This window comes from Bombus bifarius, unplaced genomic scaffold (assembly GCF_011952205.1).
Source record: "Bombus bifarius isolate JDL3187 unplaced genomic scaffold, Bbif_JDL3187 scf7180000007973, whole genome shotgun sequence".
Taxonomy (NCBI): Eukaryota; Metazoa; Arthropoda; class Insecta; order Hymenoptera; family Apidae; genus Bombus; species Bombus bifarius.
The window spans coordinates 4,063,696-4,091,082 of NW_022884359.1; the positions used below are offsets into that span (position 1 = coordinate 4,063,696).

The 27,387-nt window shown below is 43.5% G+C and overlaps 1 protein-coding gene across 2 annotated transcripts in view; it reads right to left on the reverse strand.

Annotated features, from left to right (window-relative positions):
- Positions 1-26,783, reverse strand: part of LOC117216049 (chaoptin-like) — an 87,627-nt gene extending 60,844 nt beyond the window's left edge. The window contains exons 1-2 of one of the 2 annotated variants that reach the window (XM_033462580.1): positions 26,390-26,783; positions 21,178-21,829 (exon numbers count right to left, since the gene is read on the reverse strand). In XM_033462580.1, the coding sequence (XP_033318471.1) occupies positions 21,178-21,250 (73 nt within the window). In that variant the 5' untranslated portion in view covers positions 21,251-21,829; positions 26,390-26,783. Of the gene's footprint in view, positions 1-21,177; positions 21,830-25,044; positions 25,069-26,389 lie in introns of those variants that run through there. The other variant, XM_033462582.1, reaches the window with a different exon arrangement.
- Between the last annotated feature and the right edge of the window lie 604 nt (positions 26,784-27,387).

Sequence of the window (27,387 nt, forward strand, 5' to 3'; positions counted from 1 at the left end):
CACAATATTGGTCGAAAGACGGTGGAGTGCAGTGCCCTCGGGCACGTCACCGAGTCTGCGGCAGGGCTGCTGCACTTTCTCTCTTTCGCCCTCTCTGTTTCCCCGTTTCCCTCTCTCTCTCTCTCTCTTTCTTCCTCTGTTCCTCTCTGTGCAAGCATATCGCGTTGTCTCGCCCGGAGAGATATTCATAGAAGAGAGGTCTCGAGCGAACTTACGAGCTATTCGTGGTTTCCCATAAAGGACGATAGACGACGGAAGGGAGAGGAGATCGTCACTGACGGTGGAAGCGACGTTTTATTTTTGACGCGCGAAACCAGAGAACGACCGATCAGAATGAACCGCTTCGTTTAGTCCGCCTGGACTACTCTTTGGAACTTTACGGTGTGTCGTTGATAGAATGGAGATCGCACACAGGTCGTTAGAACGATCGATCGTTGGCCGGTTGGTGATTTGCAATTGACGATTCGTTTTTTCTCCGGACAGATTTATGTATTATTTATTTGTTTATTGACTACCCACTAGAGATCAACGTTGTGTCACCGAAACGTTTCATTTGCAATTTTTTTTTTAATTATCTTGTATTATCGAATTTTGCTTCTCTAATATTGTGACTGTGATATGAAATTTTACAGATTCATTTAATATTTCTCTTATCATTATTTGTTTCGTATAGATGGTATTAGAATTTTATGAAATTTACAGAAATTAAAATGATTATAACATAACGATGAAGCGCTATCCGGTCCTTGACGGATCAATGAAAAAATGAAAGTTAATGAAATAGGACTATGCTTTGAAGATTTTATCAAAGCTTATGTCTAAGATTGACAAATGATCCGTGACTTATGGTCGAGAGTGTAAATTGAATCATTGGACTCGTTCTACTCTGGATATGTCAGATGTTGTTCGCTTTGAACGCGTCAGGTCGGAGTTCTGCGAACTCGACAGGATGGAAGTGCGATGAATGACTGAGTAATTAGCGGTTAATTGCTTAAACGTCAGCCGAACGTTGCGCATCTCGATACTGCTTTTAAGAAGTTTCCGCAGGGAAACTGGAAGTTTCGACGGCTGAACGTACACACAAGAAGGTATCCTGTCTGTCTGCGAGGGCTTTATGGGCGCAAAATACCGAAAGCAATTAACCTTCTGCGGCAGCACGCGGTTCGATACCGATTTTGCTCTGTAATTACTTGAATACTTCGCCGAGTTTTAATCGTTTCACTGCCGAACACTCGGGCAACTCTTCTGGGTTGCGCAAAGTCTCTAAGAAATGCATTAACCGTAGTAAATTCAATTTTCCAATCACGATAGTTCGGTCTCTTTTACGTGTACCGCCAGTAATTTATGTGATGCACAAAGGAGAAGATCAGTTAATTCGCACGCGTAACGTACACCAAATATTCTATATGTATATTAAATCATATAACTTTCGAAATATCTGTGAAACTTTGACGACACACACTTGTGTCTTTATCCTTGTTAATTACCAGAGGCACACGAATCGTCCATTAAAACGAGAGATAGGTGGGAAAGCGTGTAAAAGCGCCTGCAAGCGCGGTGAACATTTTAATTCCTTGGATACGAAGATATAACGTCGGCCACAATGGAGAATTTGAGTCACGTATATCCCCTTATCACCGAGCACGATGCTCGTCGCAAGGAAACGAGGGCTAATCGTCAGTGGGTATTTCATTAACTCGATAGGTTAATTGACTTTATCGGTATACGCCGGGCGTTGCTAATTGCGCGAGGAGTTTCGCTCTCTTTAGCCTCGACGTCGGCTGTCTTTGCTGCGGTTGAGCAAGAAATTTGGCTTCGCCGTCTTCCAGACTTTTTGCCAGCTGGTCTCTTAACTCCTTTTCCACGGCCTCATCTCGTCCATTTGCGCGATCTACGCTTCACCATCGTTTGCGGCTACTTGCCCCCTTACAAATGTCTTTCTTTCTGCGAGAAACCCTCTTGATATTGTTGCGTTCGGAGAACGTGCCTTGATTTACAAACGATGATAAAGATCAAAACGGATTAGCGAGTATTTCAATGAAATTGAAAGCAGTACCATGTTCGTGTTTTATTAAAATAATCCTTTATTAATTCAAGTAGCAACTTCTTCGTGTAATCTGAATGAACGATTTTCGAATATCGCGGTACTTTATATATCACAGCCTAATAAAAGAGGAATGAAAGTATCAGGTCGTAATAAATTTGTTTCCGATTGTTAATCCGTGTAAGAAAACGTGTACGATGAACAACCAGCTACAGGATTATCGAAGTTTCGCGAGTTCAGCGAATAGTGCAGTTAGAATTAATTAGCGATGCAAACCAGCCGATTTCCCAATTTCACTCCGGCACACTCTATCTTGGAATGCAAAATTGCTTTCCTACTTAGCATCCCTACGCTAGGGATTGCTTTCTCGTGGTTCAACCGTTTCGTGAACCAATTTCGAATCACCGTCAGGGTCTTAACAAATCCGTTTAAGAAGCCGCGATACAGTCAAAACTCGGTTAACAACGAGGGGCGATGATAAATTTGATAAAAGTCTCATTTCAACGACAGATCCAGTCTCCATAACAAAATTGGCCATTTGCAACCCCTAAATTGAAGTCGCGACGATTCCATATTAACCAATTTTTCTTTTGCAGGAATGGCTGATAGGATCCGCGTTACATCTGTACAAATAGCGTTCGAAACTCCTAGAAGCAGATACAGAACAGAAAGTGGATTGGATAGGGATTTGTTTGCCGGACAACTACCCCAATCAATTGAGCCTTTCCAGACCGCCAACAAATAGCCTCTGCCTAAGCCTACTATCTATACCACAAATCCTGAGCAGAAGTTGCTTTGATCCACTAGGTGTTTACCTACGGACACTCTCTATTTGTCTTACTTCTTTGCAGAAAGTCCTTATTCAATTCATAAGCATAAAAACCTCGACAAATCATCTATCCGTAAGAAAAGAACAAACGTCTTGAAACTCTCTGCTAAAGGAACTAATTTCAAAGATAAAGTAAATGTCTCTCATGAAATATTCGAACAGTGGTAGAAACAGTTCATGAATATATCATGTAAGTTATATGAAACGTTTTGAAATGTAATGGTATCATTACGAGACTCGATAAATTTATATATCGCTAAATATCTTGTAGCTTCTATACACATTTTCAGATTGCATTCAAATTACAGTATCAAACCTTCAATCACAGTGGCAATGAAATTTAGAAACGTCTCAACGCACACGATACATCTGAAAGTTTTCTATGATAAATGTCGAAATATTTTCCGGAGCTCACGGCTTTTCACGGCTCGTCGCAACCCTGACGTCTACAGATTCAGGATTTGATTAGCTCCGCCGTTTCTAAAGCCGTCTTCGTGAGCTCGCCGCACAGGCAAGTCTTATTGTATCGAGAATTCTCGAGTATCGAAGGATGCGCGTAGCTAAACGTCGCATTCACCGTTACTCGGCGAATCAATTTCCGTCAGAGTCCCATTAACGATCAGCCGGGGTGGCGACGAAGGGCAAAGGGCCTCCTCCGCTTTTCCCTGAGAGATCTCCGGCGACCCTTCGTGAATTTATTCGCACGAACGATCGCTACGTCGCCGAGGAATTCCATTAATCGACGCGCAGGCACTTCGAGGCGACAGAGCAACCGCTTTATAAATGGCGGTGAGCGTCGTTTAAGCTCGGATTTATGCCCCGCTGCAAATCCGAGCTTTCTCATCGATACGAACGACTAGAAGGGCGGAGAGACAGAGTCGAACCTTCGATCGATTCTCTTTCTCGTCGTTGAAAACTTGTTGCACAATCCGATCGATGCGCCTGCAAAATTGAGCCGCCCTCCATGAGCCTGGACTCACTGTAATTGCTCGTTAGCACCGTGACGCCAATGGAAACGAGTCGTCTGCGACCTTGTGGACGATTACACGCGATTCAAATCATCCTTGAATTTCATCCGTGCATGGCTTGGTCGGCTTCTGTCGAGGACGGGCGATGTGGGTAGCTTGGAAAAGATATTTCGTCGACTTGGTTGACGGATGGATTAACTACGCTCTATTTCGGGTTTCATTGTGTGAGAATACGAGAAAGTTTGGCTAGCTGTATCTAACAGTCTTAGTATGCCAACGCATGATATTTATTGTTGTTATTATTACTATTATTATTACTATTACATTTATCTTTTACTTTATCTTACTTTATCATTTGACAGATGAGCTGCTATTCCGTATTACAAGCTTGCATAATTCAAGGATTCAGCGATTATTATTATTATGTCTTGCTCTGATGTTTCCAGTAGAGAAAATATAGTATTTCTTCTAGTACGTAACTCTAGTATCTTGGGACATAAGTATCAATCTTGTTTGATAAAGTTATTTGATCTATATTACTCCCAATAATTTTAAAGTAATATTCACCGAGCTTTTTCGATGGACGTAGATATTTTTTGAGAATTTTTTGGTCGGTCAGTTAGCGTGCGCAAGTTGAACGAGACCTATCGTGTTTACATTCGTCACTATTACAGTTGTTCTCTTTTTAAAATTACATTAATTGTAAGAGTTTTATAATCCGTGTCTTAGTATTATACGTTACATATTTTCTATTTAATTGTTCGTTTACGAAACGGAACTGTTAGTCTATACACGATTAGAATCCAATATTGGTCGTTTAGCAGGGAAACGTCAGAGGTTATTTGACGCCATTCGCTCGAGAAATCTTCCGTCGAAGCCCGACGACGCGGATCATTGTGTGCATAATTCGATGCGACACCGCGAACTTTTCTAATAAAAGTTACCGTGACGGATTCGCTCCCTTTCGTCAGCCTACCTTCCTTTCCGATTCCGTGTCATCGTTGCGTCACCATCAGTCGTTCAACACCGCCATTGGAAAAGATTCCGCTAACACGTCCATGAAAGGAACGCGTTAACGATCAATTTCTCGAATCTAAAGAACCCTGGCGCTCCCTCGATTTCCTCTCCGAAATGAACGTCTCGATTCAGCAACGCAGATGCAGAAGTAGAAGTTTTCGACGCGACGAAGTCGCTTTTAGAATGGGGATCGCCGTCCCCCCTGGGAGTGTACGACAGCAAGAAAAAGCACGAGGAGCGCGATAACCATTCAGAGCATGTAAACAAGCGTGAAAATTGCAAGGAATCGAATGGCGGGCGTGCCAAGAGAAAAGGCATTCGGCAGCGTTGAAAGCGTTCGTGGGAACGACACGAATCCTCACGGCTGTGCAAATGTTTAATGTGTAATTAAAAACTAACATCGTCTATTATGACGTATCTTCTTGTTCTCGACGAACGGACCGGGCGTTACACCACAGGCTCCGGCTAATAACCCGACCACTTTTGCCACGCGACGCCAGAGAGAGAACCTCTGTTTCGACTTGGCGAGAAATTACTACCACTGGGACAAGTTTGCATAACCGGTGGAACTCGGAATACTCGAACGCCCGAGGGGCCAACCGCCAATGTCTCTGAATTATTAACGGAAAATTAACGTTTGTGTTTCTTCACGAGGCGGAGGCAGACCGTGGGGCGCGCAAGGGGTTGCCTGGGCTTTCCATCTGGAGCCCGGGAATAACCGGTTCGACTTGGTCTCGACTTCTTGCCCGCGAAACACGGAATCAGTGAAACGATTTGAAAGCGTATCGAGGCGTTCTTTTGTGGTCGACCTCGTCGTACACCCTCAGGGAATTTTTCTTTCAGTTCGCGCACATCTCGTCCTCTCGCACTAGCACACGCCAGAGAAATCGAGAGGCATTGTGCGATCGTTTCAGGTGGAAGGAACCACGCTACAAAATTTCACGATCAATTTTTGAGAGACGACTGTAACCTCGTACGCATTATCGATGGAAAATCGGGGATTACCTATCTTCTTTGGAAGCCGGTGGTTCGGTGATGAGCAGCTTTGTTGTTCGAGAGTGGAGCCTCGTTAGACTCGCTTTATGGTCCATTTATGCAGTGACCAATAAAAAAAAAAGAAAAAAGAAAAAAGATAGAAAGAAGCAACTGGTCTATTTATATCGAGAATCCATTCGAACAGAAAGCGATCAATATCTCTCATCGCTGAGCGTCCTACATTTCGTTGAACCTCCACCGCTTATAACGATTTAACGCGTTGTTATACTGCCTAATTACATGCTTCGGCTCGCGTTATTCAAATAGAGTCACGATCGCGTTGACACAATTGCGTTTATACAGGCTGTTTAACAGCGAAGCTTGGCCGTTATATTCCGTGGTCATAATCAAACAACAAAAATATATAAATATTGCTGATTTAAAATGCTCTATAATAAATATAATGTCGTCTCAATATTTCTCGTAGACACTGTAATAATTTTTGCTCGATTATACCCATAGGATATCGCGACAAATTTATCCTGTTAATCCCTGGGCGATACTCTGCATACGCACACGCAACTCTTTTGTCCGTGAAGATGTGTTCTCGCCACGACATCATAAATTCTTGACCTTTGTTTCATCGGATGAGAACAATATGAGATGCAAGACGCAATGAGGCGTGGACGAAATCTAGCCGCTCCTAGGCGCTCCTTTTCTCCAGACACTGGACGCCACAGTAATGTACATGCTCACGAGTAATTACCATGATTGCCCTAGTACCGTAGCTGATTTCGCTTCTTCCCTCCTCTGTCTCTTCTTCCCGCGCACAATATAACGCGTTCTCTTCCTCTGTACTTTCACCAGGGCAATTACTGCTCTAATTACAGCGTTTTGTCTGACGGCGCTACTTTCGACGACTGACGCAGTTAACCGAAATTTCGTCGACGGCGAATCCGCGTACCCGCCACGTGCCAAATTGCTCACGCGTTCGTATGATTCGCGGACATCAGGTCGCGATATTCGGTTTGCCAATATTGCACATATAGTAGCTCATGTAAATATTCGAGAACTTACTGTTAGGTGTGCAACATATTCGTTATTGCTTTGGTACTAATGCCAAAACGCAAATGTTGTTTAGTATTCGATATTAAACATGTAATTAATACTAAAGATCATCCCACTAAATATCGGCATATTAACGTAATCAATAACTAAATGTAAATAATATATAAGCAGTAACTAATATAATCAGTAAAGAGAGACCTTCATATTTTGCCAATATAATCACGATGGCCCTGTCTTATTACGCTACCAATGAAATTCCAAATTCTATTTCGTATCACGCTTATAGTATATTGACGAAAGGTTTCTATGAGATTTCGTAAAACACATTAAATTAATTTAATGTAGTAAATTTCGTTTCTGAATTCTCTAAAAATCGTACCTTCTCTGTTTTATACCGTTGAACATATTATAAAGAATCGATACAATGCACTTATTTATGCATCGAAATCTTCTTATGACAGTATTTCACGCGTGGACAAGATCCTCGAGCAGAACTATGACAAACCACACCGAACCGACTCCACAATAAATTATTCGAGTGCGCCTCGATTGCGAACGACCAGATTGCACGGCCGAGCACGCGTGAAATTTCATTTTAATCCGATTTAAAAGGTAGCCGCTGTGACTGACATCGTCCACTTGTCAGTTAATTTAATAGAGACATCTGTTTTTCCACTGTTAATCAGCAGAAATTTCAATTTCCCGACTAAACAACTAAATAAATGAAATTCATGTTTCCGCCACATTGTTACCTTCTAAATCGTTCAAAATAACACTGTAATGGCAGAACAATTCAGGCGGTTTAACTCGCTTCCCAAAATGTACAGACTCCCGCAAACTTGAAGCTATCATAAATTTAAAAATAAGACTTCATCGATTAGCAGCATTAACGAACACGCATAACGAAAAAACGCATGTGTTGGTTATACAAAAAAAGAAAAAAGAAAAAAACATCAATCGAACATGCAACGAAGGTGGTTAACACGTATCATTTACTCTGGTTTATTGAAATATTCTGTATTGAATTATTTTAGAGTCGTAACCTCGCCCAGTTGCTTCAGACTTTCCGCATCAATTCTCCTTCGCAACTATAAATTTTCAATTACATCACAGTTATAAATCTTCAATTACTTTGCGCCGCTCAAATTATAATATAAATTTTCAAGCAACGGTGTGCATAATCGAATACGGAATAGTTCCACCCCAATGGAGAATGCAACTGGCCGTGACAGCAGAGCCGCATGGTGGGGTCAAAGGTCCCGAAGGGATGAAAATCCATCTTTAGAAGACGGACGTGCCGAGATCAGCCAAAACTCGCAGCCTCTGGAACCTGTTGGCTACGTTCCAGGATTTCTTTGGCCATTCGAGCCGGCCGATAGTCTGCAAAACACACGGCGGATCTTGCGATATCTCTGGACAGGCAGTCGCGGCTCGTAAAAATTTCACTTCGGGCCATTTAATCGCGTCCACGAGACGGAACGATGGATGTATCGGATCTCTCGCACGAGTTTGTTTTACGTTGGTGATACAGGGCCCGATTTGACGGTATTCCAGGATTTATAAAAGCCCCCCCCCCAGGCCAATTTAAATGCATGAATGTAGTCGGATTGAAAAATGCACAACGATCGTGGATCGTGAGCGAGGAACGCGTCAAGTCTATGGAACGACAGCAGCTGCGGTGGTTGGTAAAGTTTTCAGCATTTTTCGCCACTTTGACGGCTAGTCCGCGTGGCGAGCACACTGTTGCTGTCTGAAAGGGATCTTAATCCAACGTGATCTCAGCTTTTTTGGCACTCACTGCTGGCTGCTCGTTTCGCAGGCGTCGATCAAGTCGTCTACGCGAGGAAAGAAGGTCCTATAGGAAATTTGATAAGCGAAGATATGCAGAGATTCAAGAACTTGGTTTGAGTTTAATTCGCCAGTGCTACGCTGCAGAAGTAATGCTCTTCGTAGGAAGTTTGAAACTTTGCGATCCCCGAGTTTCATACTATACTATAACACGATGAAAAGAAGCGTCTCTGATATGCCTATCATCGATTTATCTCGGAGCAATTTGCGCAGCTAGTCTCAGTCGTTCTTTGATCACAACCGCGGCGGGTTTAAAGACTTTCAGCGCCCCGGATAGTGAATCCATAAAAGCGGATTCCCCGCTGAATATAACCTTCATTATAATATTACCCTTTGTAATGTGTTGGTCATTCCCAGCGGGGTTTCCGCGGTAATACAGAGGTGTGTATATACATCTATATATATGTATACATATATGCGCGCACTATATGAACATATACACGAGTAGTCACAGAAAAGCTATGCGTACAGTTGCCGTGAAACGATATAACCCCAACGTTCCACTCGTGCCAATGAGCCTTTCCGCTTTTTGTTCCTTTTCGTCCAGGCGAAACCGTGGTGTATCTATTTTTCACTCGTTATTGATATTCCTCGCTGGCCCCCTTTCCATTGTTCGCATTCCTCAATTTATGATTCTGCCGAGCGGTAATTTTTACGATAACAGCACATCAGCAACAATACTAACTATTCGCCCCCTCTTCTGCTCGTTTACCCTCTCCTCTCTTATTTAATTCTCTCTCTCTCTTCTCCTCTTTCATGCTTTCTTTTGGCCTTCGTCATACTATATTTTCGTTTTTTATATCTTTTTTGGGAAATCGTGACTGGACTTGTGTCAAATCGAATGAGAAGGCTTTTGTATCCCAGACGATATTCCGTGTCCGTGCGCTCGCACCAGCCACAGCCACGAGCGCATACAGCGCGATGACTGAAAGGGATGACACGACGTGTACCGGATAACGGTAGGTGAAAATTCGTGACAACGAAAGAATATCCGATAGATAGCGCCGGGTTCACGTCATGCGTGAAAGCGTATCGCGCGGAAACAGCTGTTCCGACACAGGCACACACTCACTCTTTCTCTCGTCACACCCTCGCCAACACGGGGCTTTCCGTCTCGTTCTGGCTGACGTACTCGTTAGCACGTTCCAGCTGGGTCAAAGGTGGCCGATAGTGGCCAGGTCGTACGGTTGCGTGGCTCACGATGCGCCATTGCTGCGAGGTAACCGGTGTTGTAGCCTGTCGTGGCTCACGATGTTTCGTGCATTCGGATAATATAGAGGAGTCGTGGGTCACGGTTCTTAACTATGGCGGAATTGCTACGATCACGGCGGTAGGTTGTAACTGGCCAGGGTAATCCACGGTTAGGCTGTTCACATGGACCACAGATGAATTAAGGGTGGGTCGTATGGTGACGTAGATCACGGTGTTACGTTGTAACTGGACGTTTACACAAATCAAAATCTAGGATAACGTAGGGTTGTTCGAGGCGAAGGGACATTTGAGTGTAATTAAGTAGTTTGTCATGTAAATCGATAAATTTCGCTATGACCAACTTTCAAGCTATCATGTACGTTTGAAAACGAACTATTTGAATTATTAGTGACGCGATAAGCTCGATGTATATTGAGTACTTACATTGACAGCTCATCTTGCTAATTTATATAGCTCTACCATCATTTGATATTGTTTTTAAATATCATTTTCTTGCTGGAAATAAAGTACACGATATATTCTCAATTTTCTCTTCAACAAATTTGATTATTTTCCCTAAAGTTCAAGATTGGATTTAAAAACGTTAAATTTTAGGTGACTAAAATAATCACATGTTACGATAAGTTTCTATAGATACAATCTGAACTACTCACACTGCGGTATCATGTGCAATTGTATTTGCTATCGAACGCAATTAATTAAAACGATATCAACATCGTGTTTGTCACGGTGGAAATTGTTCGAAAGCTGTTCGATTTGTTGTTCGACACCGATTTGCCATCGAAATAATTGCAATCAATCTCGATTTTCAATTCGTGTCAGTCTTATCCCCCGCAGGAAGAACCAGTAAATGATGTAAAAGTATCGTCTCTTGAATTTGGTTTAACCATTCGAGCCGCTTAACGATTTCGCGTCCATCATTGTCATCGAGGACATTTGCTTAGCGCTAGCATTAGACGGCTAATAAAACGAGGAAAGAAGTGGCTCGAAGGAAGGCAGGTTGAAAGATCGTCGCGAGCAGAGTGTGATCCATCAAAATCAAAAAAGTGCTGCCACGACGAAGACGCGTTTTACTCTCTCGCGGCACTCCACAGGTACTTCGTTATTTTTTGAGATCACCCGTTGCTTTTTTTCTTTGTTCGCGTCTGGCGATAAAGTTTGCTTCATTAACTTTGTATATATAAATTCTTTTAGAGAACGTTAAGAAGAGACATCGAGAGAAATGAAGAGAAATACGAACAAACGAAGGAAGAGACGCTGATAATGAAAAAAGGAGCGAAGGACACAAAAGACGGATTTTGCAAGTTTACGATCGTTGAAAATGTCCTAACATACCCTGTTTGCGCAAACACGCCTCTCAGCTTTCCTTGAATACATATCTGACGAAGAGGAGCAGGTTACGCGCTAAGATTAATACCTAAATAGCATTTTCCGCGGCGACATATACGAAACGTAAAGAGATTAGGATCGTTCATCTCACACAATACAGCGTTCCCGTTTTTACCATTTTTCTGCTAGTAAGTTAATAGTAGGCTGACAATAGAACGCTTTAAACGTATAACTTGATCGCGGCGAATAGTTACAATAGCAGAAAGATTATTAGAATCTCGTCTTTTTATTTCGCTCTTAATTGCATTTTATGCGCACACAGGCGGGCCTTCAGCTTTTGCGCGAGGCAGTTCGCGGAAAGCGATGAATGAGCAGATTTATGATAACATCGGTAGCCCGCTTATTTCTTTCGCAGTCGTTAAATGAGCCATTCGTCAAAGGACGCGAAAGGATTCAAAGACAGCTGTTGGTTATTTCGCTGGAAACTCGAGCAAAACCATTTAGAAAAAAACCGACCGATATTGTGAGTTCTGATCTTCCACCGCGAACACGAACCACTGTCAAACTTATTACTTCTCTGAACGAGATAACGACAAAGCGAAAAATATTTGAGGCGCGTACACTGGGCGATCCTCGTTCCCTGTTCACAGCGAACCGCAAAAATTTTCGTCCAACGACGACGATGAAACTTATTCTGAAGAACGACGCGTACTCTTCAGAAACGAATTGCAGAACGCGACATGGACAGAGAACGCCGGGATTATTTCGTTGTACGTTAGAAAGAGCGTTTCGCGAACATGAGTATTGCTCGAACGACAAAGCGTTCCTCATTAAATTACTTCTCTATTTGCGGAATGTCGTTCTCAAATATTAATTACGCTATTCGGCCGTTGAAAGTTCTCGACAAAGGACGGCCTAGTAATCGGAGAGACGTTTTAGCAAATGAAACCGAGGGGTTTGGGCGAGAGAGTGGAGAAAACTGACAGTTAAAGCGGCGACGAGTTCGCTGTCTCGATTAGTACCAGCCATTATAAACGGGACATCCGGGAACGTTGAAAGGAAGAAAGAGAAGCGCGGGCGACGGGAGTACCGGTGAAAATCAGTTTAAGCCGGCGAAGAGAATGCGAGGGCCGCGCCGCGCGAAGAGAGGACAGAATAATGGATGGTAGGCCCGTAGTGTCACGTGCAGCATGCCGAAACCGCGCCGTCCACACACTCTCCATGGTGTTAATCAAACGGCGTATGAGGTAACCTGCTGGAAAGGCATTTACGTTGCTGGAAGCTGACTCGTTGAAAAGCCAGCGTTTGCAAAGGAACATGTATAGAAGGTACTTTGCTTAACTCGTTTTGCTATTTCGGCTTCCTGTGAATGAGCCTCGTTCGTTCGTTTGGTTGGTAATGATATTCTGTAGCGCTAGAAATAGTCGAGACTGAAAATTCCTATGATATGATTTTTCTATCGATATAAAAATATCGAAAATCTTTCAAAGTCCTGTTTATATTTTCGTCGTACTACTACGAGTACATGAGCATCTTCTCTATCGTCTCGCATCGAAACGATTCGATAGATAACACGTTTCAATATCCACGAACAGAGATTGAGTCAGCACTTAAGGGAAAAAATGCCATTCAGGATCAGCCACGCATCCATTCCCTTTTCTCGGTGGCTCATTCATCATTACAGTACATCTTGTTCGCATTTCACAGTGAAAGCGTCTTTGTGCTAGCTTTCCACGATACCTGATCGATATTTTTCAATAAATCCACGCATTGCATCGCATCAGCCACGTTTCAGACGACTCACGTTTCAATCATGTTCTGGACACTGATGTCTCGACTGTAAAGGATGCTACAGCTTCGACAGCGAGTTTCGGCACACGTGGCACATTGTATTTCCTTCAACAGACCGTCCATCAAAGCGTTAAGAGACGGCATACGTGCGGCGAACACGATGGGAATCATTTTCCATACACGAGAGAACAGTCTACTAGTAGCGAGGCGAGAGAGCTCCCGATTCTGTAATTCGGAGGCCCGATCATCTGTAATCCTCGACCATCGTTCTCCCGAATTCGAGACTCGATTATCACACGCGAGATATTATGCTAGTCTCTGCTGACAGGTCTCCGTTGGCACTCAATCAAACCGCGAAACGGATTGATGGAGTTCTCGTTGCCCGACCATTCCGCGTCCCTACCCCTCTATTACGGCCAATATGGCACGCGGTTTAAAGATACCCCGATGGAATTCCATTATCGATTCGATCAACCTAGACGGTTGTAAGGCCGATTATCGAATCGTTGTGTCTGCACAATTAGAAACGTGCATTGATATTTGCATCGATTGGATCCATGTCCATTAAGGCACTCTTATTTCCTTCGACGAACTACATGCTTTACGTGCTTGTAAAGTTTGCCATCACCTTTACGAGACATTCTCTGTTTAACGTATGTCGTGTTTCACCCATCATTTTCGTGATTTTCAAATTGCAGAGTATTCGTGCGAATTTTATTATCGAGGCAGTTGTATCTCGATAAAACTTTTTACGCCATCCAGCGAATTTATTCCAACCTAGAAGAGACGTGATCGTGAGTCTGAAAACGTGTTTGTTGGCTCCGACCGCCTGTAAAAAGGCAGCCGAACGAACAAGACGAATGTATAAATAAAAACACAAGGAGAAGAATAAGCGCAGGTGGAAGAGTTAGGAGTTCCCGGAGCGACACGACGAATACGCCGACGTCGTCGATGAGAGACCAATCGACGATGAAACGCGAACGCCGAGACGCGACGTCTCAGAAAATTTCCACGGCACCGGTTTCCCGTTTATCTCCACGAGTGGCATTTTATCAGGATATTTTGTAGAAAACGGCGCAGAAAGAGGTAAAAAGAAGGACTCGTACACAAGGCGGACTCTTTTGCTCCATTTTCTATGCGCCATAGTCGAGATAAAGCCAAGAATACGATTACTTAGGTTCCATAGAAAAAAGAGAAAATTTTGTTCTCAGCCATGACTCTAATTTGAAAACATCATTTTATTCGTCTCTTGAGTGTGGAACGCGATTCGTAGACAGTTCAGAGAAAGAACTTATTGCTTTTACCACCCGTGCACCCGTGGCTCCGTATTTTCCCTGAAATTAATGGTCGATGTAGCTTCGAGCGTAACTCGTGTATAGCCGCGCCAACCGGGCAATTACCTCGAAGTAACCCGCGTAACGCTTCTAATTAATTAGCCCAGCCCGTTCTCGCGAGAAGGAATATACTTCCGCGTTTCAGAGATTATTTTGTTCATGAGTGCTATCGGCTACGGAGGAAGCGCACTCGGCAAAGATTCCTCCACAGAGCAGCGCAAAATTAAGGAACCGAGACAAAGAAAGTTCAAAGCTTTCCACTAGTTTTACTATCGAGGATGAATATTATTTTGGGGAATATTTCGTGCTCGCGAGTAGCTTATATCCATCGGTACTTTAGAGTGCGCGAGCTATTTCGAAATTAACATTAAACCACTCGTAACAACGGATAGAAACCCGAGAACGTATGATTAAATGAACTCGTAAATTCAGTAATGAAATATTGAAAGCATCGCACAGCTGTTTCTTTACAAAGTATTTACAGTGAGTATTTACAGTATTTTGGCATATATCGTGGAATAAAAGAAGCAACGTTTCACGTAAAATCATTGTTCCGTCGTGATTATGAACGAGACCGTAGCGAACACATCGTATCGCTAGAGAGGGATATAATTTTCATTTGTTTTGTTTTACGTGGAAAATAAGTGCATACTTGTTAACTGACGTAAATGGTGAAATTCTGCTCTGTCTGCACGAGCAACTCTCGTCGGCTGTTTAGCTGTTCTTGGGGTTCCCCTTTGTTCCCGACTAATAACCACTCGTACCAAAATAATTTTCGAAACTCGATACTGCGGATTGAGAACTACCGGCTTCCGGAACAATTCCAATCATGGCTACTTCTAATGACCTGATTATTGTTTCACGTGTATTGGTTTTTAATCACAACGGGCTGGGATGCATCTCTGGGTTTATCCAGAAATAATCCAGCAACGTAGGACAGGCATCGATTCGTCGTTTATTTTCCGCTTGCCTTTCCAGAAATAATCCTTAACTCTGACTGAGCTTTTCGCGCGAAACATCGAACCGATGTACTGTTTGTACGATTGCCAGATGAAAAGCGCATCGCTGAAAGAAAATGCGGTTATGCCCAAGTTTGTTCGTTATCGATCAACGAATTGGACCAGCATATAAGTCTAGCTTTCGCGTTGTATTTGTCGTGGTAAAATAAACATTGTTGCGTTTCAAATTGTTTTAGTTGCTGGAATGATTCGTTGTAGCGTTCCTCATGATACGTCAATATTTGCTCGATTGTCGGATGAAGTATGGATCAAACACTTAATGCTTGATAAACGTTCGACTAACCGTTCCTGCAACGTTCCGCTATTGGAGTATTTTAGCTGAAAGTAAAACAATTTCAGCTGCAATTTTTACCATCTCCAATTTATTGTCGTACTTTGTTCTCTTGTTTCGGATGATATCGTCATTGGTGGAGATTACGAAGCTATTTCTATCGAAATCATTAAAAATACCGGAGAAAGAATTATGCGTCGATAACTAGATTGGTCACAACATCCATCGTGCGCATTATCGGGATGGCGGAACCGAACGATCCCAGATAACAGCGGCGTAGAGCGATTATAAAAATCCGTAGCCGCTTTATCGAGACCGCGTGGATGGATCGTGGAGTCGTTTCGGGCAGGAATCGCGGCGATCTGACCCCATTGTCGCGCGATAATGAAGCCGCGACGAGTACTCGCTTATCGGTGGGAGCGGTCAGGTTATCTGGCCAACGCCGAAGCGCGGCTTCGACGACCCCGCGATCGCTATTTCCGCGAGCCGTCCCAATGTAGCAACCCAGTCGGACCAGACCTAATTTGTTACACGACCGCTCAGCTCCACCTACCACTTAATCGGTCTCTGACGACCGAGACAGCTGTCGCGAATTAATTTGCCTTGCAGGTGTCAGACGCAGGTCTGCCATCGCGTTGTCGAGCTAATCTCGACGATTCAACGACTTCCGGCATAGGCTGTAAATTACATTCGCTTTATTTTCTCTGGAATCTTTTTAGCTTTCGAGAAAAATTCAGAGGGATTTGTACCAGCGGTGGTCAGACTGTGTCTCGTAAATCCTATACGACCTTTCCATACAATTGCTTTCTATAAATTTAACACGTATTATATAAATACATCATAAAATATATCATATTCATGTCATATAAATATATCATAACCTTTATCGACGAATTCCAAAGACTTCTAAAGACGAAGCAGTGAAATAGTTCAATAGCTTATCGTTATATCAAGGTTAGAAGATATATTAGAATATATTATAGAAGTTCATTGCACAAATCAGGAACGCAAGGGAAAGATTCCATAATTGCCAAAATAAGTGCCGTCATTGTACCATAAGTATTTCCTCAACATGGTTAAATCGTAGATGTATCGTAGGAAATCGTAGGCGAAGAAAAATTAGCGTGTGATAGAATATAAAGCAAATGACAGTCCTAATTTACAAAACTTGATAATAAGAATTCATCAAAAACTAATAACAGTCGATATTTTTTAGTGCGCGAGGAATTTGCGACACGAGCTCTATTTCGAAGTTAAGTTTGTTTTATATAACAGGGAATAGTTTGATCCGGAGAGGAGTAACCCGAGAAATCGGATATGACGATAGAAGGTCCCGCCGGTGCTCGAAGAGTAATCAGTCGATGCTCGTACACCGCTAAACGTTTCACGAACAATATCTGAACTGTTAATAATCGAACAATGAGCCAAAGAGCTACAGGCAATCATGGAGGGTCGTTAATTTCAAACTGAGCGCGATACTCTAACGAGCTCGTCAAGATCGCTTTGTTAAAGCATAACTTATATTCGTTAGAAGTTGAGTAATTAATATTATATAGTATCGGGAACAATGGCTCGTTGAAAGTTCGAAATTCCTGTCACTTTGATATTGTTTGTCGGCTTGCATACCAATCACCGGAAACTGTGTCATCCGTATCGCTATATTCTGCCACGTTTTCTCTGCATATTCAACGGATAATTATTATAATTGATGTTGCCCGAGAGCTTTTCCATCGTGTGCCACCTCAAAGGTATTTGAATTGTGACTTGCCTTTGATTAAATTGCTTTTATTTTAATTGGCTGCCCCCGAAACATAATTTCCTAATTCAGATCATTGGTATTGTTCTTTCGTATAGAAAATAACGATTGCACATTAAAAGGTGTTGGAATCGTTGAAATTCGGCAAATAGCTTGTTTGGAAGGGCGATACGCGCGTAAATTTCGACCTTGGCAAGCTGAGATTCGGGTGGGATGGTAATGCTTGTGGTCGTGGAGGAATGCACCGAGAAACCCTTAGAACGCCGTTTACAACGATCTCGTGCAATTACCATCGCGTTGGCCCCTGCTCTCTCGAGGAGATCAGTCGACTGACAGGCGTTTCGCTTTGGTAATTCGCCCGAACCGTTTCGTATGCCAAAGAATGTCATTAAAGGCGTTGCTAAAGGCTTCGAGCCAGCGTTAACATCCTGGGAATTTTCTTGACCAGCCTCTACGATAAAGGCATTTCCCATTGGAGAACGGGAAAAAAGTATTAAAAGCTTCCGTCGTTAACGTTCGTCAGTAACGACGCGCTCTCAAACAAACCGGAAATCCCTTTGAGCTCCGCGGACCTTTTACATCGCGTATCTTTGTTTCGAACGAAAGGCGAATATCGTCGACTGTCAATATTAATTCGGGGCCGCTCTCGGTTCGTTGCACTTCGACGATATAACACAGGAAGTGCACAATGTAAACTCATATTTCGTAACGCACGATGCAACGTACATAAATCTTTGCCATCCGTAGATAAATTATACGCTAATGCATCGGAATAGTCGGACGTCTTACGGCCGGACGTCTCTTTGGCCGAGTACCAAAAGTGCGCTGCACTTTCGAGTGGCCGGCAAATACCGCGTTACCAACCGCAATTCAAATGTCACCAGGCAATTCTTCGACCGATGCCAGCAATTGGATTAATTAATTACAGTTCCGCGTCCCACTCTCATCATGCGAGACACACGAGAGAACATCTTTCTCTTGAAAGTATCGAAAACGCATCTTTGACCGATGGTTTGAGTTTCTTAGTATTTTGTATATACACAGGTTCACGAAAGTGTACCAAGACTTGTGGAAACGTTTCTAGCATTTATACGAAACATTTGGACATTTCATTGGCACTCTTACGAGACTATGATTATATTGGAAAAGTTATATCGTAAAGTTATATCGACAGATTTATATGTTGTTAAATATCGCGTAGTTTCTATGTACATTCTCAGATCGCCTTCAGATTCCAGCAATATAATCGTGACAGTCGTGTCTCATTATAGCGCTAATGAAATTTGAAGACGTTTTATACGATACATACAATGTGGACGTAAATGTTTGCCATAGAAAATGTTCACGGACTTTCGTGAGCCAGTATGTCTCTCGGTGAAATTTCACGAATTCTCTTCCACTAACTTTATCAACACTACATGTCGTTGTTTCGACTCGAGACAATTTCCATAGGTCGGAACAAAATAAATGCAGACTCGTGTCCAAATATTGACAGAAGTCAATTATTTGCACGAAGGGGAGCAGCTTCCCATAACTTATTCGTATTCGGCGCCTATTTGTCCAATTAGGAAAAGGAGTATTTATCGGGACGCGAAATTGCCAGACAGCTAAAAAACGTTAGACCACTCGGCGATTTTCTAATTGTTCTATGTACATTCACCTCGGCGAGCTTTTACGATTCTAGTTGAAACGAGCGAAGAATCTGTAGTTTATGAATCGTTTGGCTATCGAAATTCAACCTAGTATAAAAATATTTAATTAGCTGTTTCGTTTTTGACTGGAAATACGACCGTTATCTCGACTCCGGTATCAACGCGATTCGGTAAAATAAGCAAATTCTCTCTGTTGTTCGCGGAATTCGAGCCGAGCAATTTTCGCGCTGCCGATCGTTTCTGCTTGAACCGGATCATTTAACGATGTAATCAGGGACAATTAATTACTTGAAGGATTTTCAACTATCGGGTAATTCGTTTTGTAAATTTGACGAGGATGCTATCGATAGACGCGATGAAATACTCGTTTCCTTCTCTAATTGCCATTGCTTCTGCGAATTTCGGCCAATCATTGTCATTTCAAGCATACACGTTACGTAACGATATATTGCGTTCTCTCTACATTTTCCCTTCTTTCGCCCCTTCGTGGATATATGAAAAGATTTATCAAAATAGACAAAATGTCGAATTCCTAATTTTTCACAGAAACTGTATGGATTTAAGACGACGCATTTTTTGTTGATTTGAGTGGTTTCGCGTAAAATATATCGATAGAAAGCTTGTCGCCCTTCTTGTACTTTATATTTTTCAATATTCGTATCTTTCATTTCGATCTTTTTAGAACACGCCTTATGTCGTTGTCATAGCAGGTAAACAAACAGATAAACAATAATTGCAATTTCATATTATTTCATCGTATTCGGTGTGGTAACGTTGGCATGCTGGAAAGGGGAACGAATGGTTTAGGAGAAGAGAAGCGTGAAAGAAGTTGGCGCATTCCCATACACTCGCCGAGACTACGACAAAGTTTGAAGACAAATAGCGTTTGTCACGCGTGTAAAGTGTGATTACGTGCTCCCGATCGGCTGAACGGGGGCCGTGTGATCCGCGAACAAGTAAAATGTAAAACAATTTCCGACACTTTGATGCATGTGCGTACACTTTCCTCGTGAATATCATCGGATGTTACCTTTGAGACGGCTCGATTATGTTCCTCTCTCCGCTGGCTGTGTAAATATTTAAGATCTTCTTTATTCGAATTTTCGTTCATATCTTACATCCGCGTGAATTTCAACGACACGTTCTACAGTTACATTGAACAGTTTCAAAATTAGGGAAAAGTCAGGCGATTCAAGTTTGGTGTTTCTTTTTCTAAGTACGGTCGAACGTGGACAGCGGAACTTTTTTGATGCGATTTACATTTTCCCCGATGAGCCGCCGCGTCAAACGCATTTAGTCGCGGTGGTTTGCAAAGAAAAAAACACGGACGATGGAAAAACAAGTAAACGCAAAGAGATTTTAGCCTTATTCCGGCTGACGGGAACGCGCGGGAAATTCGAGCTCGAATTCGCAAACAAAGGGAAAACAAGTTATCCGGCAAATGGACGAGCGATCCGTTGATTGAAAATTTCCAGCCGCCTCCCTTTCGGTAGCTAGCCTCCGACCTCGCGGATATAAACGGATTAAGCTCTATCAAAGCAAAATACGTCGAGAAAACAGAGGAGAATCATTGGACCATAGGCGTGGCCGTGTTCGAGAACGAGTCCCGCGATGATTCCATACATGTCCGAGCTCCCGATCTTTTGATACTCGACACGACATTCGACGCGACACTCTGCAGGATCAAATCGGCGCAACAGTATCATCCTGTCCGAATACGATGACAGTTAACAACGTTTTGTAACTTTGTTGGTGTCGACTCGTTTCGCAACTGATTCTATTCCTAAATCCTTTTTAAAACAATCAACGAATGTGTTAATTCAACATGAAACTTTGCATTAGCCACGATTCTTTATGCTAACGAATAATTTTCACACAATGCCTATCTTTATTACGAAGCTTTGCATACGTAATGGGCACGAATTATTGAAAATAATTGGGTACAGGATGCGCTAATATTAAATTGTACATGATATTGAAATAATCCAATATTTGCGTACAGATTGATTGGCGAGTCAGTCGTCGCAAAAGAAAAATTGCAAGCGCAAATAAAATGACACTTACCCTTAGAAGCAGGCAGAGAAGAGGGCGAGAAGCGCGAAGCGCGCCGCAGAGACGTCGCGATGCACACTAGCATAATTCCACTTTGACACTGGCAAGTCACTAGCACGCGCGATCACCAAGATCAATCGTCCCCGGATCGGCAGCACGACGAGCCATCGCCGTTACCGCTCTAGTAACGATTGGCCAGTTCGATCGGCATGATTGCTACGCGACAATCGCGCGCGATAACCCGGCCGGGTTTGCCGGATCGATTCAACGAGCCAGTCGAACGTCAGTCACGGTGCTGCTCCGAGCAGAAACACTCGATGGAAGAGCGTCAAGCATCGTCTACTTTCGCCAAACTATGCAGAGATTAAACGTTGGCGCGCCTTTGCCCACGATTTTCATCGTATCGCGCGGTCCACAGCGATCTCTGTTGAATCTACCTTGGTACAGCCTTTCGTTTATCAGATTTCGGTCCACCGTGCGACTGAATTTCAGCCGAGCCAGTCGAAGGTCACGGATCTTCGACGCATCTGTTGGTCTTCGCTGCTTGAATTGGCAGAAGACTGCTTAACCCAGATATTTCCTTTTTCCCTTGGTCTTTCCGGTAGATTCGTCGAATTCCTGGGATGATTGCCGCGGATATGTCGTGGTTGTTCCCGGCATCCGCCTGTGGGATAAAGAATTTGGTGATTTTGGCAAACTACCGATCCTAACGATTAATTGCGCCAGAACGGAAAAATTGCTCGGCAGACTGGGTCACACGGGATGGATGTTCCTTGTGAACTTTTTGAGATGGGGATGTATATAGGCTCGTAAAAGTACTTGAACGTGTAACATAGAAAATTTCTATTCTACGTGTTACGATACATTTCGAAATATTATACGTTGACACTAGGACAAGACGCGTTAAATCGGTAAAGTTTGAAACAAATCTGTACATAGAGAATGTATTATAGAAATTGAGAGATATTTTCATCGCGAACAGATATTTAGCAGAGAATTAGTATATAGCATGAATAGCCATCTTAAGCATACAACGAGTGTTAAGTATTATTCCACCGAATATTTAGGTTTATTAATATAATATTGTCCGTTTAAATAATTTTCTTTCAAACTTTATCGGTATAATCTTGATAGCGGAGTCTCATAACAGTGCAGCAGAAATTTCAAAATGTTTCGTGTAACATACACGTTATTGACAGGATTGATTAAAGTAATATGATTTTACTTATCGAGAGAGGGGAAAAGAGTGGTGGAGGAGCAGGGGTGGAAAATATTGAATGAAATTCGTTGTTTTCCATTGCGAGGTTCCCGAAATTGTTCCACGAAGGGAAAAATGCGGGAAGATAAATCGGCGACATGTACATGGCACAGAGGGGTGGGGAAAAATGGAGGTGATAGGGGCGGTTCGATCGGTTTAATCGTTAATTCGCGGCGTATCCGCTGTTCCTCCGAATTTTCGGCCACGGCGAACGAGTACCGTGTACATTGTTAATTGCCAGCGACCGCTAATTGAAGTTCGCGCGCGTGCGCCAACGCGTCGAGGGATTTCTGGCATCGAAGTTCGTAGATACGTTTGTCGGGAAAGAACGGTGAATTATTGAAACATTCCGTTGCTACGTTAATCAAAATCTCGTATATACGTAAATCGGAAGGATCAGCAGAACCTATCGTAATTCCGCTCTAAACATAGCCAATTTCTCGTTGAACGAGCAGCTACTTCATTGTACCACTAAAGTAGGCTAATGCATTTCTAAAGCCACAAGCGGTTTATTTTATTTGCCCTCGTTTCTTCGCGCATCGATCCATCGAGGAAGCGATCTCGTGCTGAGAATTCCATCGGTCCCACCATTATCTCGGCTTTTCGAATTTGCGCGGTAATCTCGCCAGATACGAGGACCATCCTGCCATCCCAGAAATGATTAGCAACGATCGTTAAGGTTCTCACGGTATTCATAAATCGGCGCGGTTTATCGCTGCGCCGCGTTCAGCTCACTTTGTTCAGCCTCTGGTATCCACCTCGTAACGGCAACTTAATGAAGCCGTAAAACGCTGGTGAAGTACGCAACCCCCCGCCCCGACTGCCACGGTTTTATGGTTTTGATCGCTGATCGTTTGAAGAGCGATGCTTCGACCGGTATCGCTTCAGAACTAGGAAACTGGAGACGTTGTAAGGGTCGTCCCAGAAGTTTAATGGTCCTTGGTGGGCTTTGCAAGCACCACGTTGTCGGATTTACCTGGACAAATGATTGACTTAGCCTGGTTTTCTTTTCTAATACGCGATAACAAAGCTTCCTCGTACTCCTAAGGTACCTAATATCCTTCTCTACGAAGAAAATTCGACTTCTAAGAGCTGATGTTAGGAGTAACTCGAAAGATATTGATTTTTCGAAAGGAATTTTCACACGCTATCGTAGACAGAAAAAGAAGATATCTAAGCTTCTTCCCGATATCTCTCACTGTTCTCGGGATACATAACAAAGAAAGAGAAAATTCTGCGTCTTCTTCAAAGCATGATTTCGATCCCTAAAATCATCAATAAAAGATACGTATACGTTACAGATCACCTATTTCATTTGCATGCGAGATTCGTAATTTTTTCAAATTTCTGGCTTCTTTGTGAAATTCTTCTTTAGCGAGATCGAGATGGATCAGACACGAAGGCGAAACGAAATCGACGCTGTCCATCTTCGAGAACCGTGGAAGTAGGTGGTTCCCAAGGGTGCAAATCGAAGGAGGAACAGCGGGTGAGAGATATGTCGGAGGAATGCACGCGCGTGCACCGCGCACGGTCGATGCCCAGCCGTGTATGGCTGCGCATTAAAATGTGACAGAAGAGAATCAAAATTCAGGCTGCAGCGAAATACCGGTGGCCTGCTAGGGTTCTTTCGTTCGCAGAATTCAATCTTGTGACGTCAGAGTGATCGGTAGCGATCCTCGGCGATCATCACGATATCGGTAACAAAGATCGTCACTGCGTTTGCCATGCAAATAACGCGTATACATATTTATGCCGCGATGCCGTTGATATTCCTTTGATAGCGGTTCCATCGACTCGTCTCGTCTTTTTTCCAATTACGACCTCTTTATCTTATCCATTTCCAAGACTGATTCTGTAGGTCACGGATGTGCTTTCTAAATAGGGATTCACAGCAATTTTCTTCTCAGCTTCTTCCGACGCAGGTTTTGAATTAGTCGGCGAATTTGTCGGCGAAGTGCATAGCGTGTGTTTCTAGGAATAAAATCAGGATATCGTGTCGCTTGATTTGTCATGATGCGTCACTTGCACGCGAGAAAACCCGTGTGACGACTTTGATGGTCGAGCTCCGAAAACGAATGTATCCAAGTATCGATCGAAACGCTTATCTCGTGATCTCTTTTTACGAATTGCGGCTGAACGTCGGCGAAAAATCGCGTGGACGTTTGTCATAGGTGACGTCTCGCGCCCACGCGTTTCAAGCGACGAAAATCAGTTTCCTGGGCGAAGTCGATAATCGAACGACACTGCTCTCGCGGATGATCGTCGTTGATGATGCGAAGCTCGCGTTAAAACGTGAAACGAATCGCAGTGAGTACGGTGTTCCTCGCTCGGAACAACGCGTATTATGTCTGACGTCGACCATCGATTTTCTCTCGATTTCAACAATCGAGGCCTTGATACTGACGTGGGGTACAACGTTACGGAAGATGAAAAGTCGAAGTGTCTATAGCGAGTAGCTTGGCTGTGATTGTCATACTTTTATTCTTTATCCGTGTTCCTATTTCGCGAATTGCAGCCGAGTGCATTCTTCTTCTAGAAGCGAAAGCTTGGAATGAATACTAATAGGAATAGAATTGCTACAATTGGAGCTTCCGCTACTCGTTAATGTTTCTGACACTTACGTTCGTTTCCTTGACGAAAACACGAGTCACCATGAATCACTTACTCCGAGGACGGCTCTTCATCAACTTCTCATCCTCCAATCACTCCACTTTACACAAAGTGCCGTTCATAATCAACGACGTAATTGCACCATACATTCACTTGTTTATCGATATAATATACATGAAAAAGGAGCACAGCTTCGTGATCGTCCAAACAATGTTATATTTTAGCGAAACAACATTCTTCTTTTTGAAAGGCATATCCTTCACATCGTAAATGGAAATATTTTTCGATCTTTACCAGAGATTGAAAGGAATAAAGAGACTCATCCGCGGAAATTTTTCCATAAATATAAAGTCTGCCGGGTATAGAGATATTTTGTTCGTGGCCGAGACGATTTAATTAGGCCGCGTGTACGTCGGTCTCGCAGCTGGCGAAGGGTTAACGCACGAAACTCACCCCTGGCTGCCGCGAGGGTTGCGCGTTTTCACGTAACACGGAGGACGGTGCGAGCCGAAACGACGCGTCCTCTCTCGTTTCGTCTCTGTCCCTCGGCACTCGAGATTGATACGGGCCGACGGATCACGAGATTAAAAGTCCTCGGCAAGAAAGTTGGACTCGTTGCGAACTACCCTCTACCCGACTGCCTTTATTAAACTTGCTCGCCCGTACTTCGGGAGGTAAACGAGGTTCAAACGTTTTTGAAACGTAACTACCGTAGCTTAAATTTAGATTGAACAAGCGGTTTCGCTTTGTCTTCGCACGACCAGAATCTTTCACCGGTCCACCGATCTCTTTCCACCCCTTTTCGACAATGTTCAGCGATCTTTGAATCGTTTTCTCTCACTGACTCGTTGATGGCTGGCTCTTTAATTAGCTTCCTATTAACGCAGACGAAGAAATATTTAGAGATAAATTTCCCTTGCAACTCGTTCAGCTTTTTTCAATAACGTTCACGTTTTACCGTTTGCACGAGTGTTTCTGTAAAGAAAAACGAGAGAAAGATTGCAGGTATGAAGCGTCCCTAACAATTATTCTATCAAAAGAAAGCATAAAGTCAAAACTCCGGAAAAATGATCGCAACGTGCTCCGGTATTCCTACCTCGAACGATGCAACCACAAACTTGCCGAGATTTTCCGGTGAAGCATAGTGCAACCGCGAAAGATACTTCACCCTACGTTTCCCTACCGCAACACCAACAAACCCATCCAACCTCACACCCACGGTTCGTCATCAATCAATCAATCCTTCTCTTCACTACCTATCGCTACGAATTCTCTGTTTGCCCAGCCGCGTCGCCGAAATCCCCCTTCAAACCGATCAAACAACCCATCCACAAACACGGAACAATAACTGCGTACCGATAGTACTGGAGTCTTCGTGGTAGAATTTCTGGATCGGATGATCGATATTCTGAAAAGCGTAGATGGTAGCAGACAACGCTTGCAGTTGCCTTTTTGTGACTGACAGCCGCGTGTAATAGGAAGCGATCGTGGTTCAGAAGCGACGAGGCGCGGCGTTGGAAAAATTGCCACGGACCGGCACACAACGAGAGTGGAATTTCTCGTGGACGATTCTCCCGAACGATCCTAGGGACGGGACGACGTAGGGCGCGAGCAGGGACACGCACTTCGGCACACGCATTTATTTCCGTCGACGGAAACGTGACACCCGGTGGAAACGCTCGCCCAGCCACGGAACCGTCGTCGTTCTCATTGAAGAGTCGCCGGCGGACTGCGAGCCTCCGACTGGATGGGAGCGGTGGAGCCGGCGCGAGACGCGAGGGGCGGCGAGACACGGAGAGAGAGAAAGGGAGAAAGAGAGAGCGCACGTCGAGAGAGAGGGAAGAGGCTCGATTGAACGCTGGACGAGAAGCGGGGGCGGCGTGGGAGGGCGTTTGGATGAACAGAACGTCGACGATGGGTCCGAACCCGAGAGACGGAGAGAGTCGAGAACCGAGACGACGAAGGGACGGGATGAGTAGTGATGGGCATTCGATCCTCTGTGTCGCGAGTTTTCGAGCGATTTAGTCGTACAGAGGTTACAGTCGCTTCGAATTTAAGGGTGTCGAACGCCGAGAGCTTGTGAAGTTTGAACTCTATCGTCGAGTTGCGGAGAAAACCCTTTCTCACCCGATAAAGGCACGTTCTGACAAATGTTGTGACTAGGAGATCGCTTGCAAGTCGAACGTCTCATTGTTTTTGGCAAATGGAAACGAAAAATTGTTCTACCGCATCTGCTGTGTCACTTTTTTACAGGTTATGTTATGTTACATTTTGACGATGCTCGTTGACTTTTCTCCGTTGCTGGAAGTTCTTTGACATTTCTAATAAGTCGCCAGAGACTTGTATTATCCAGA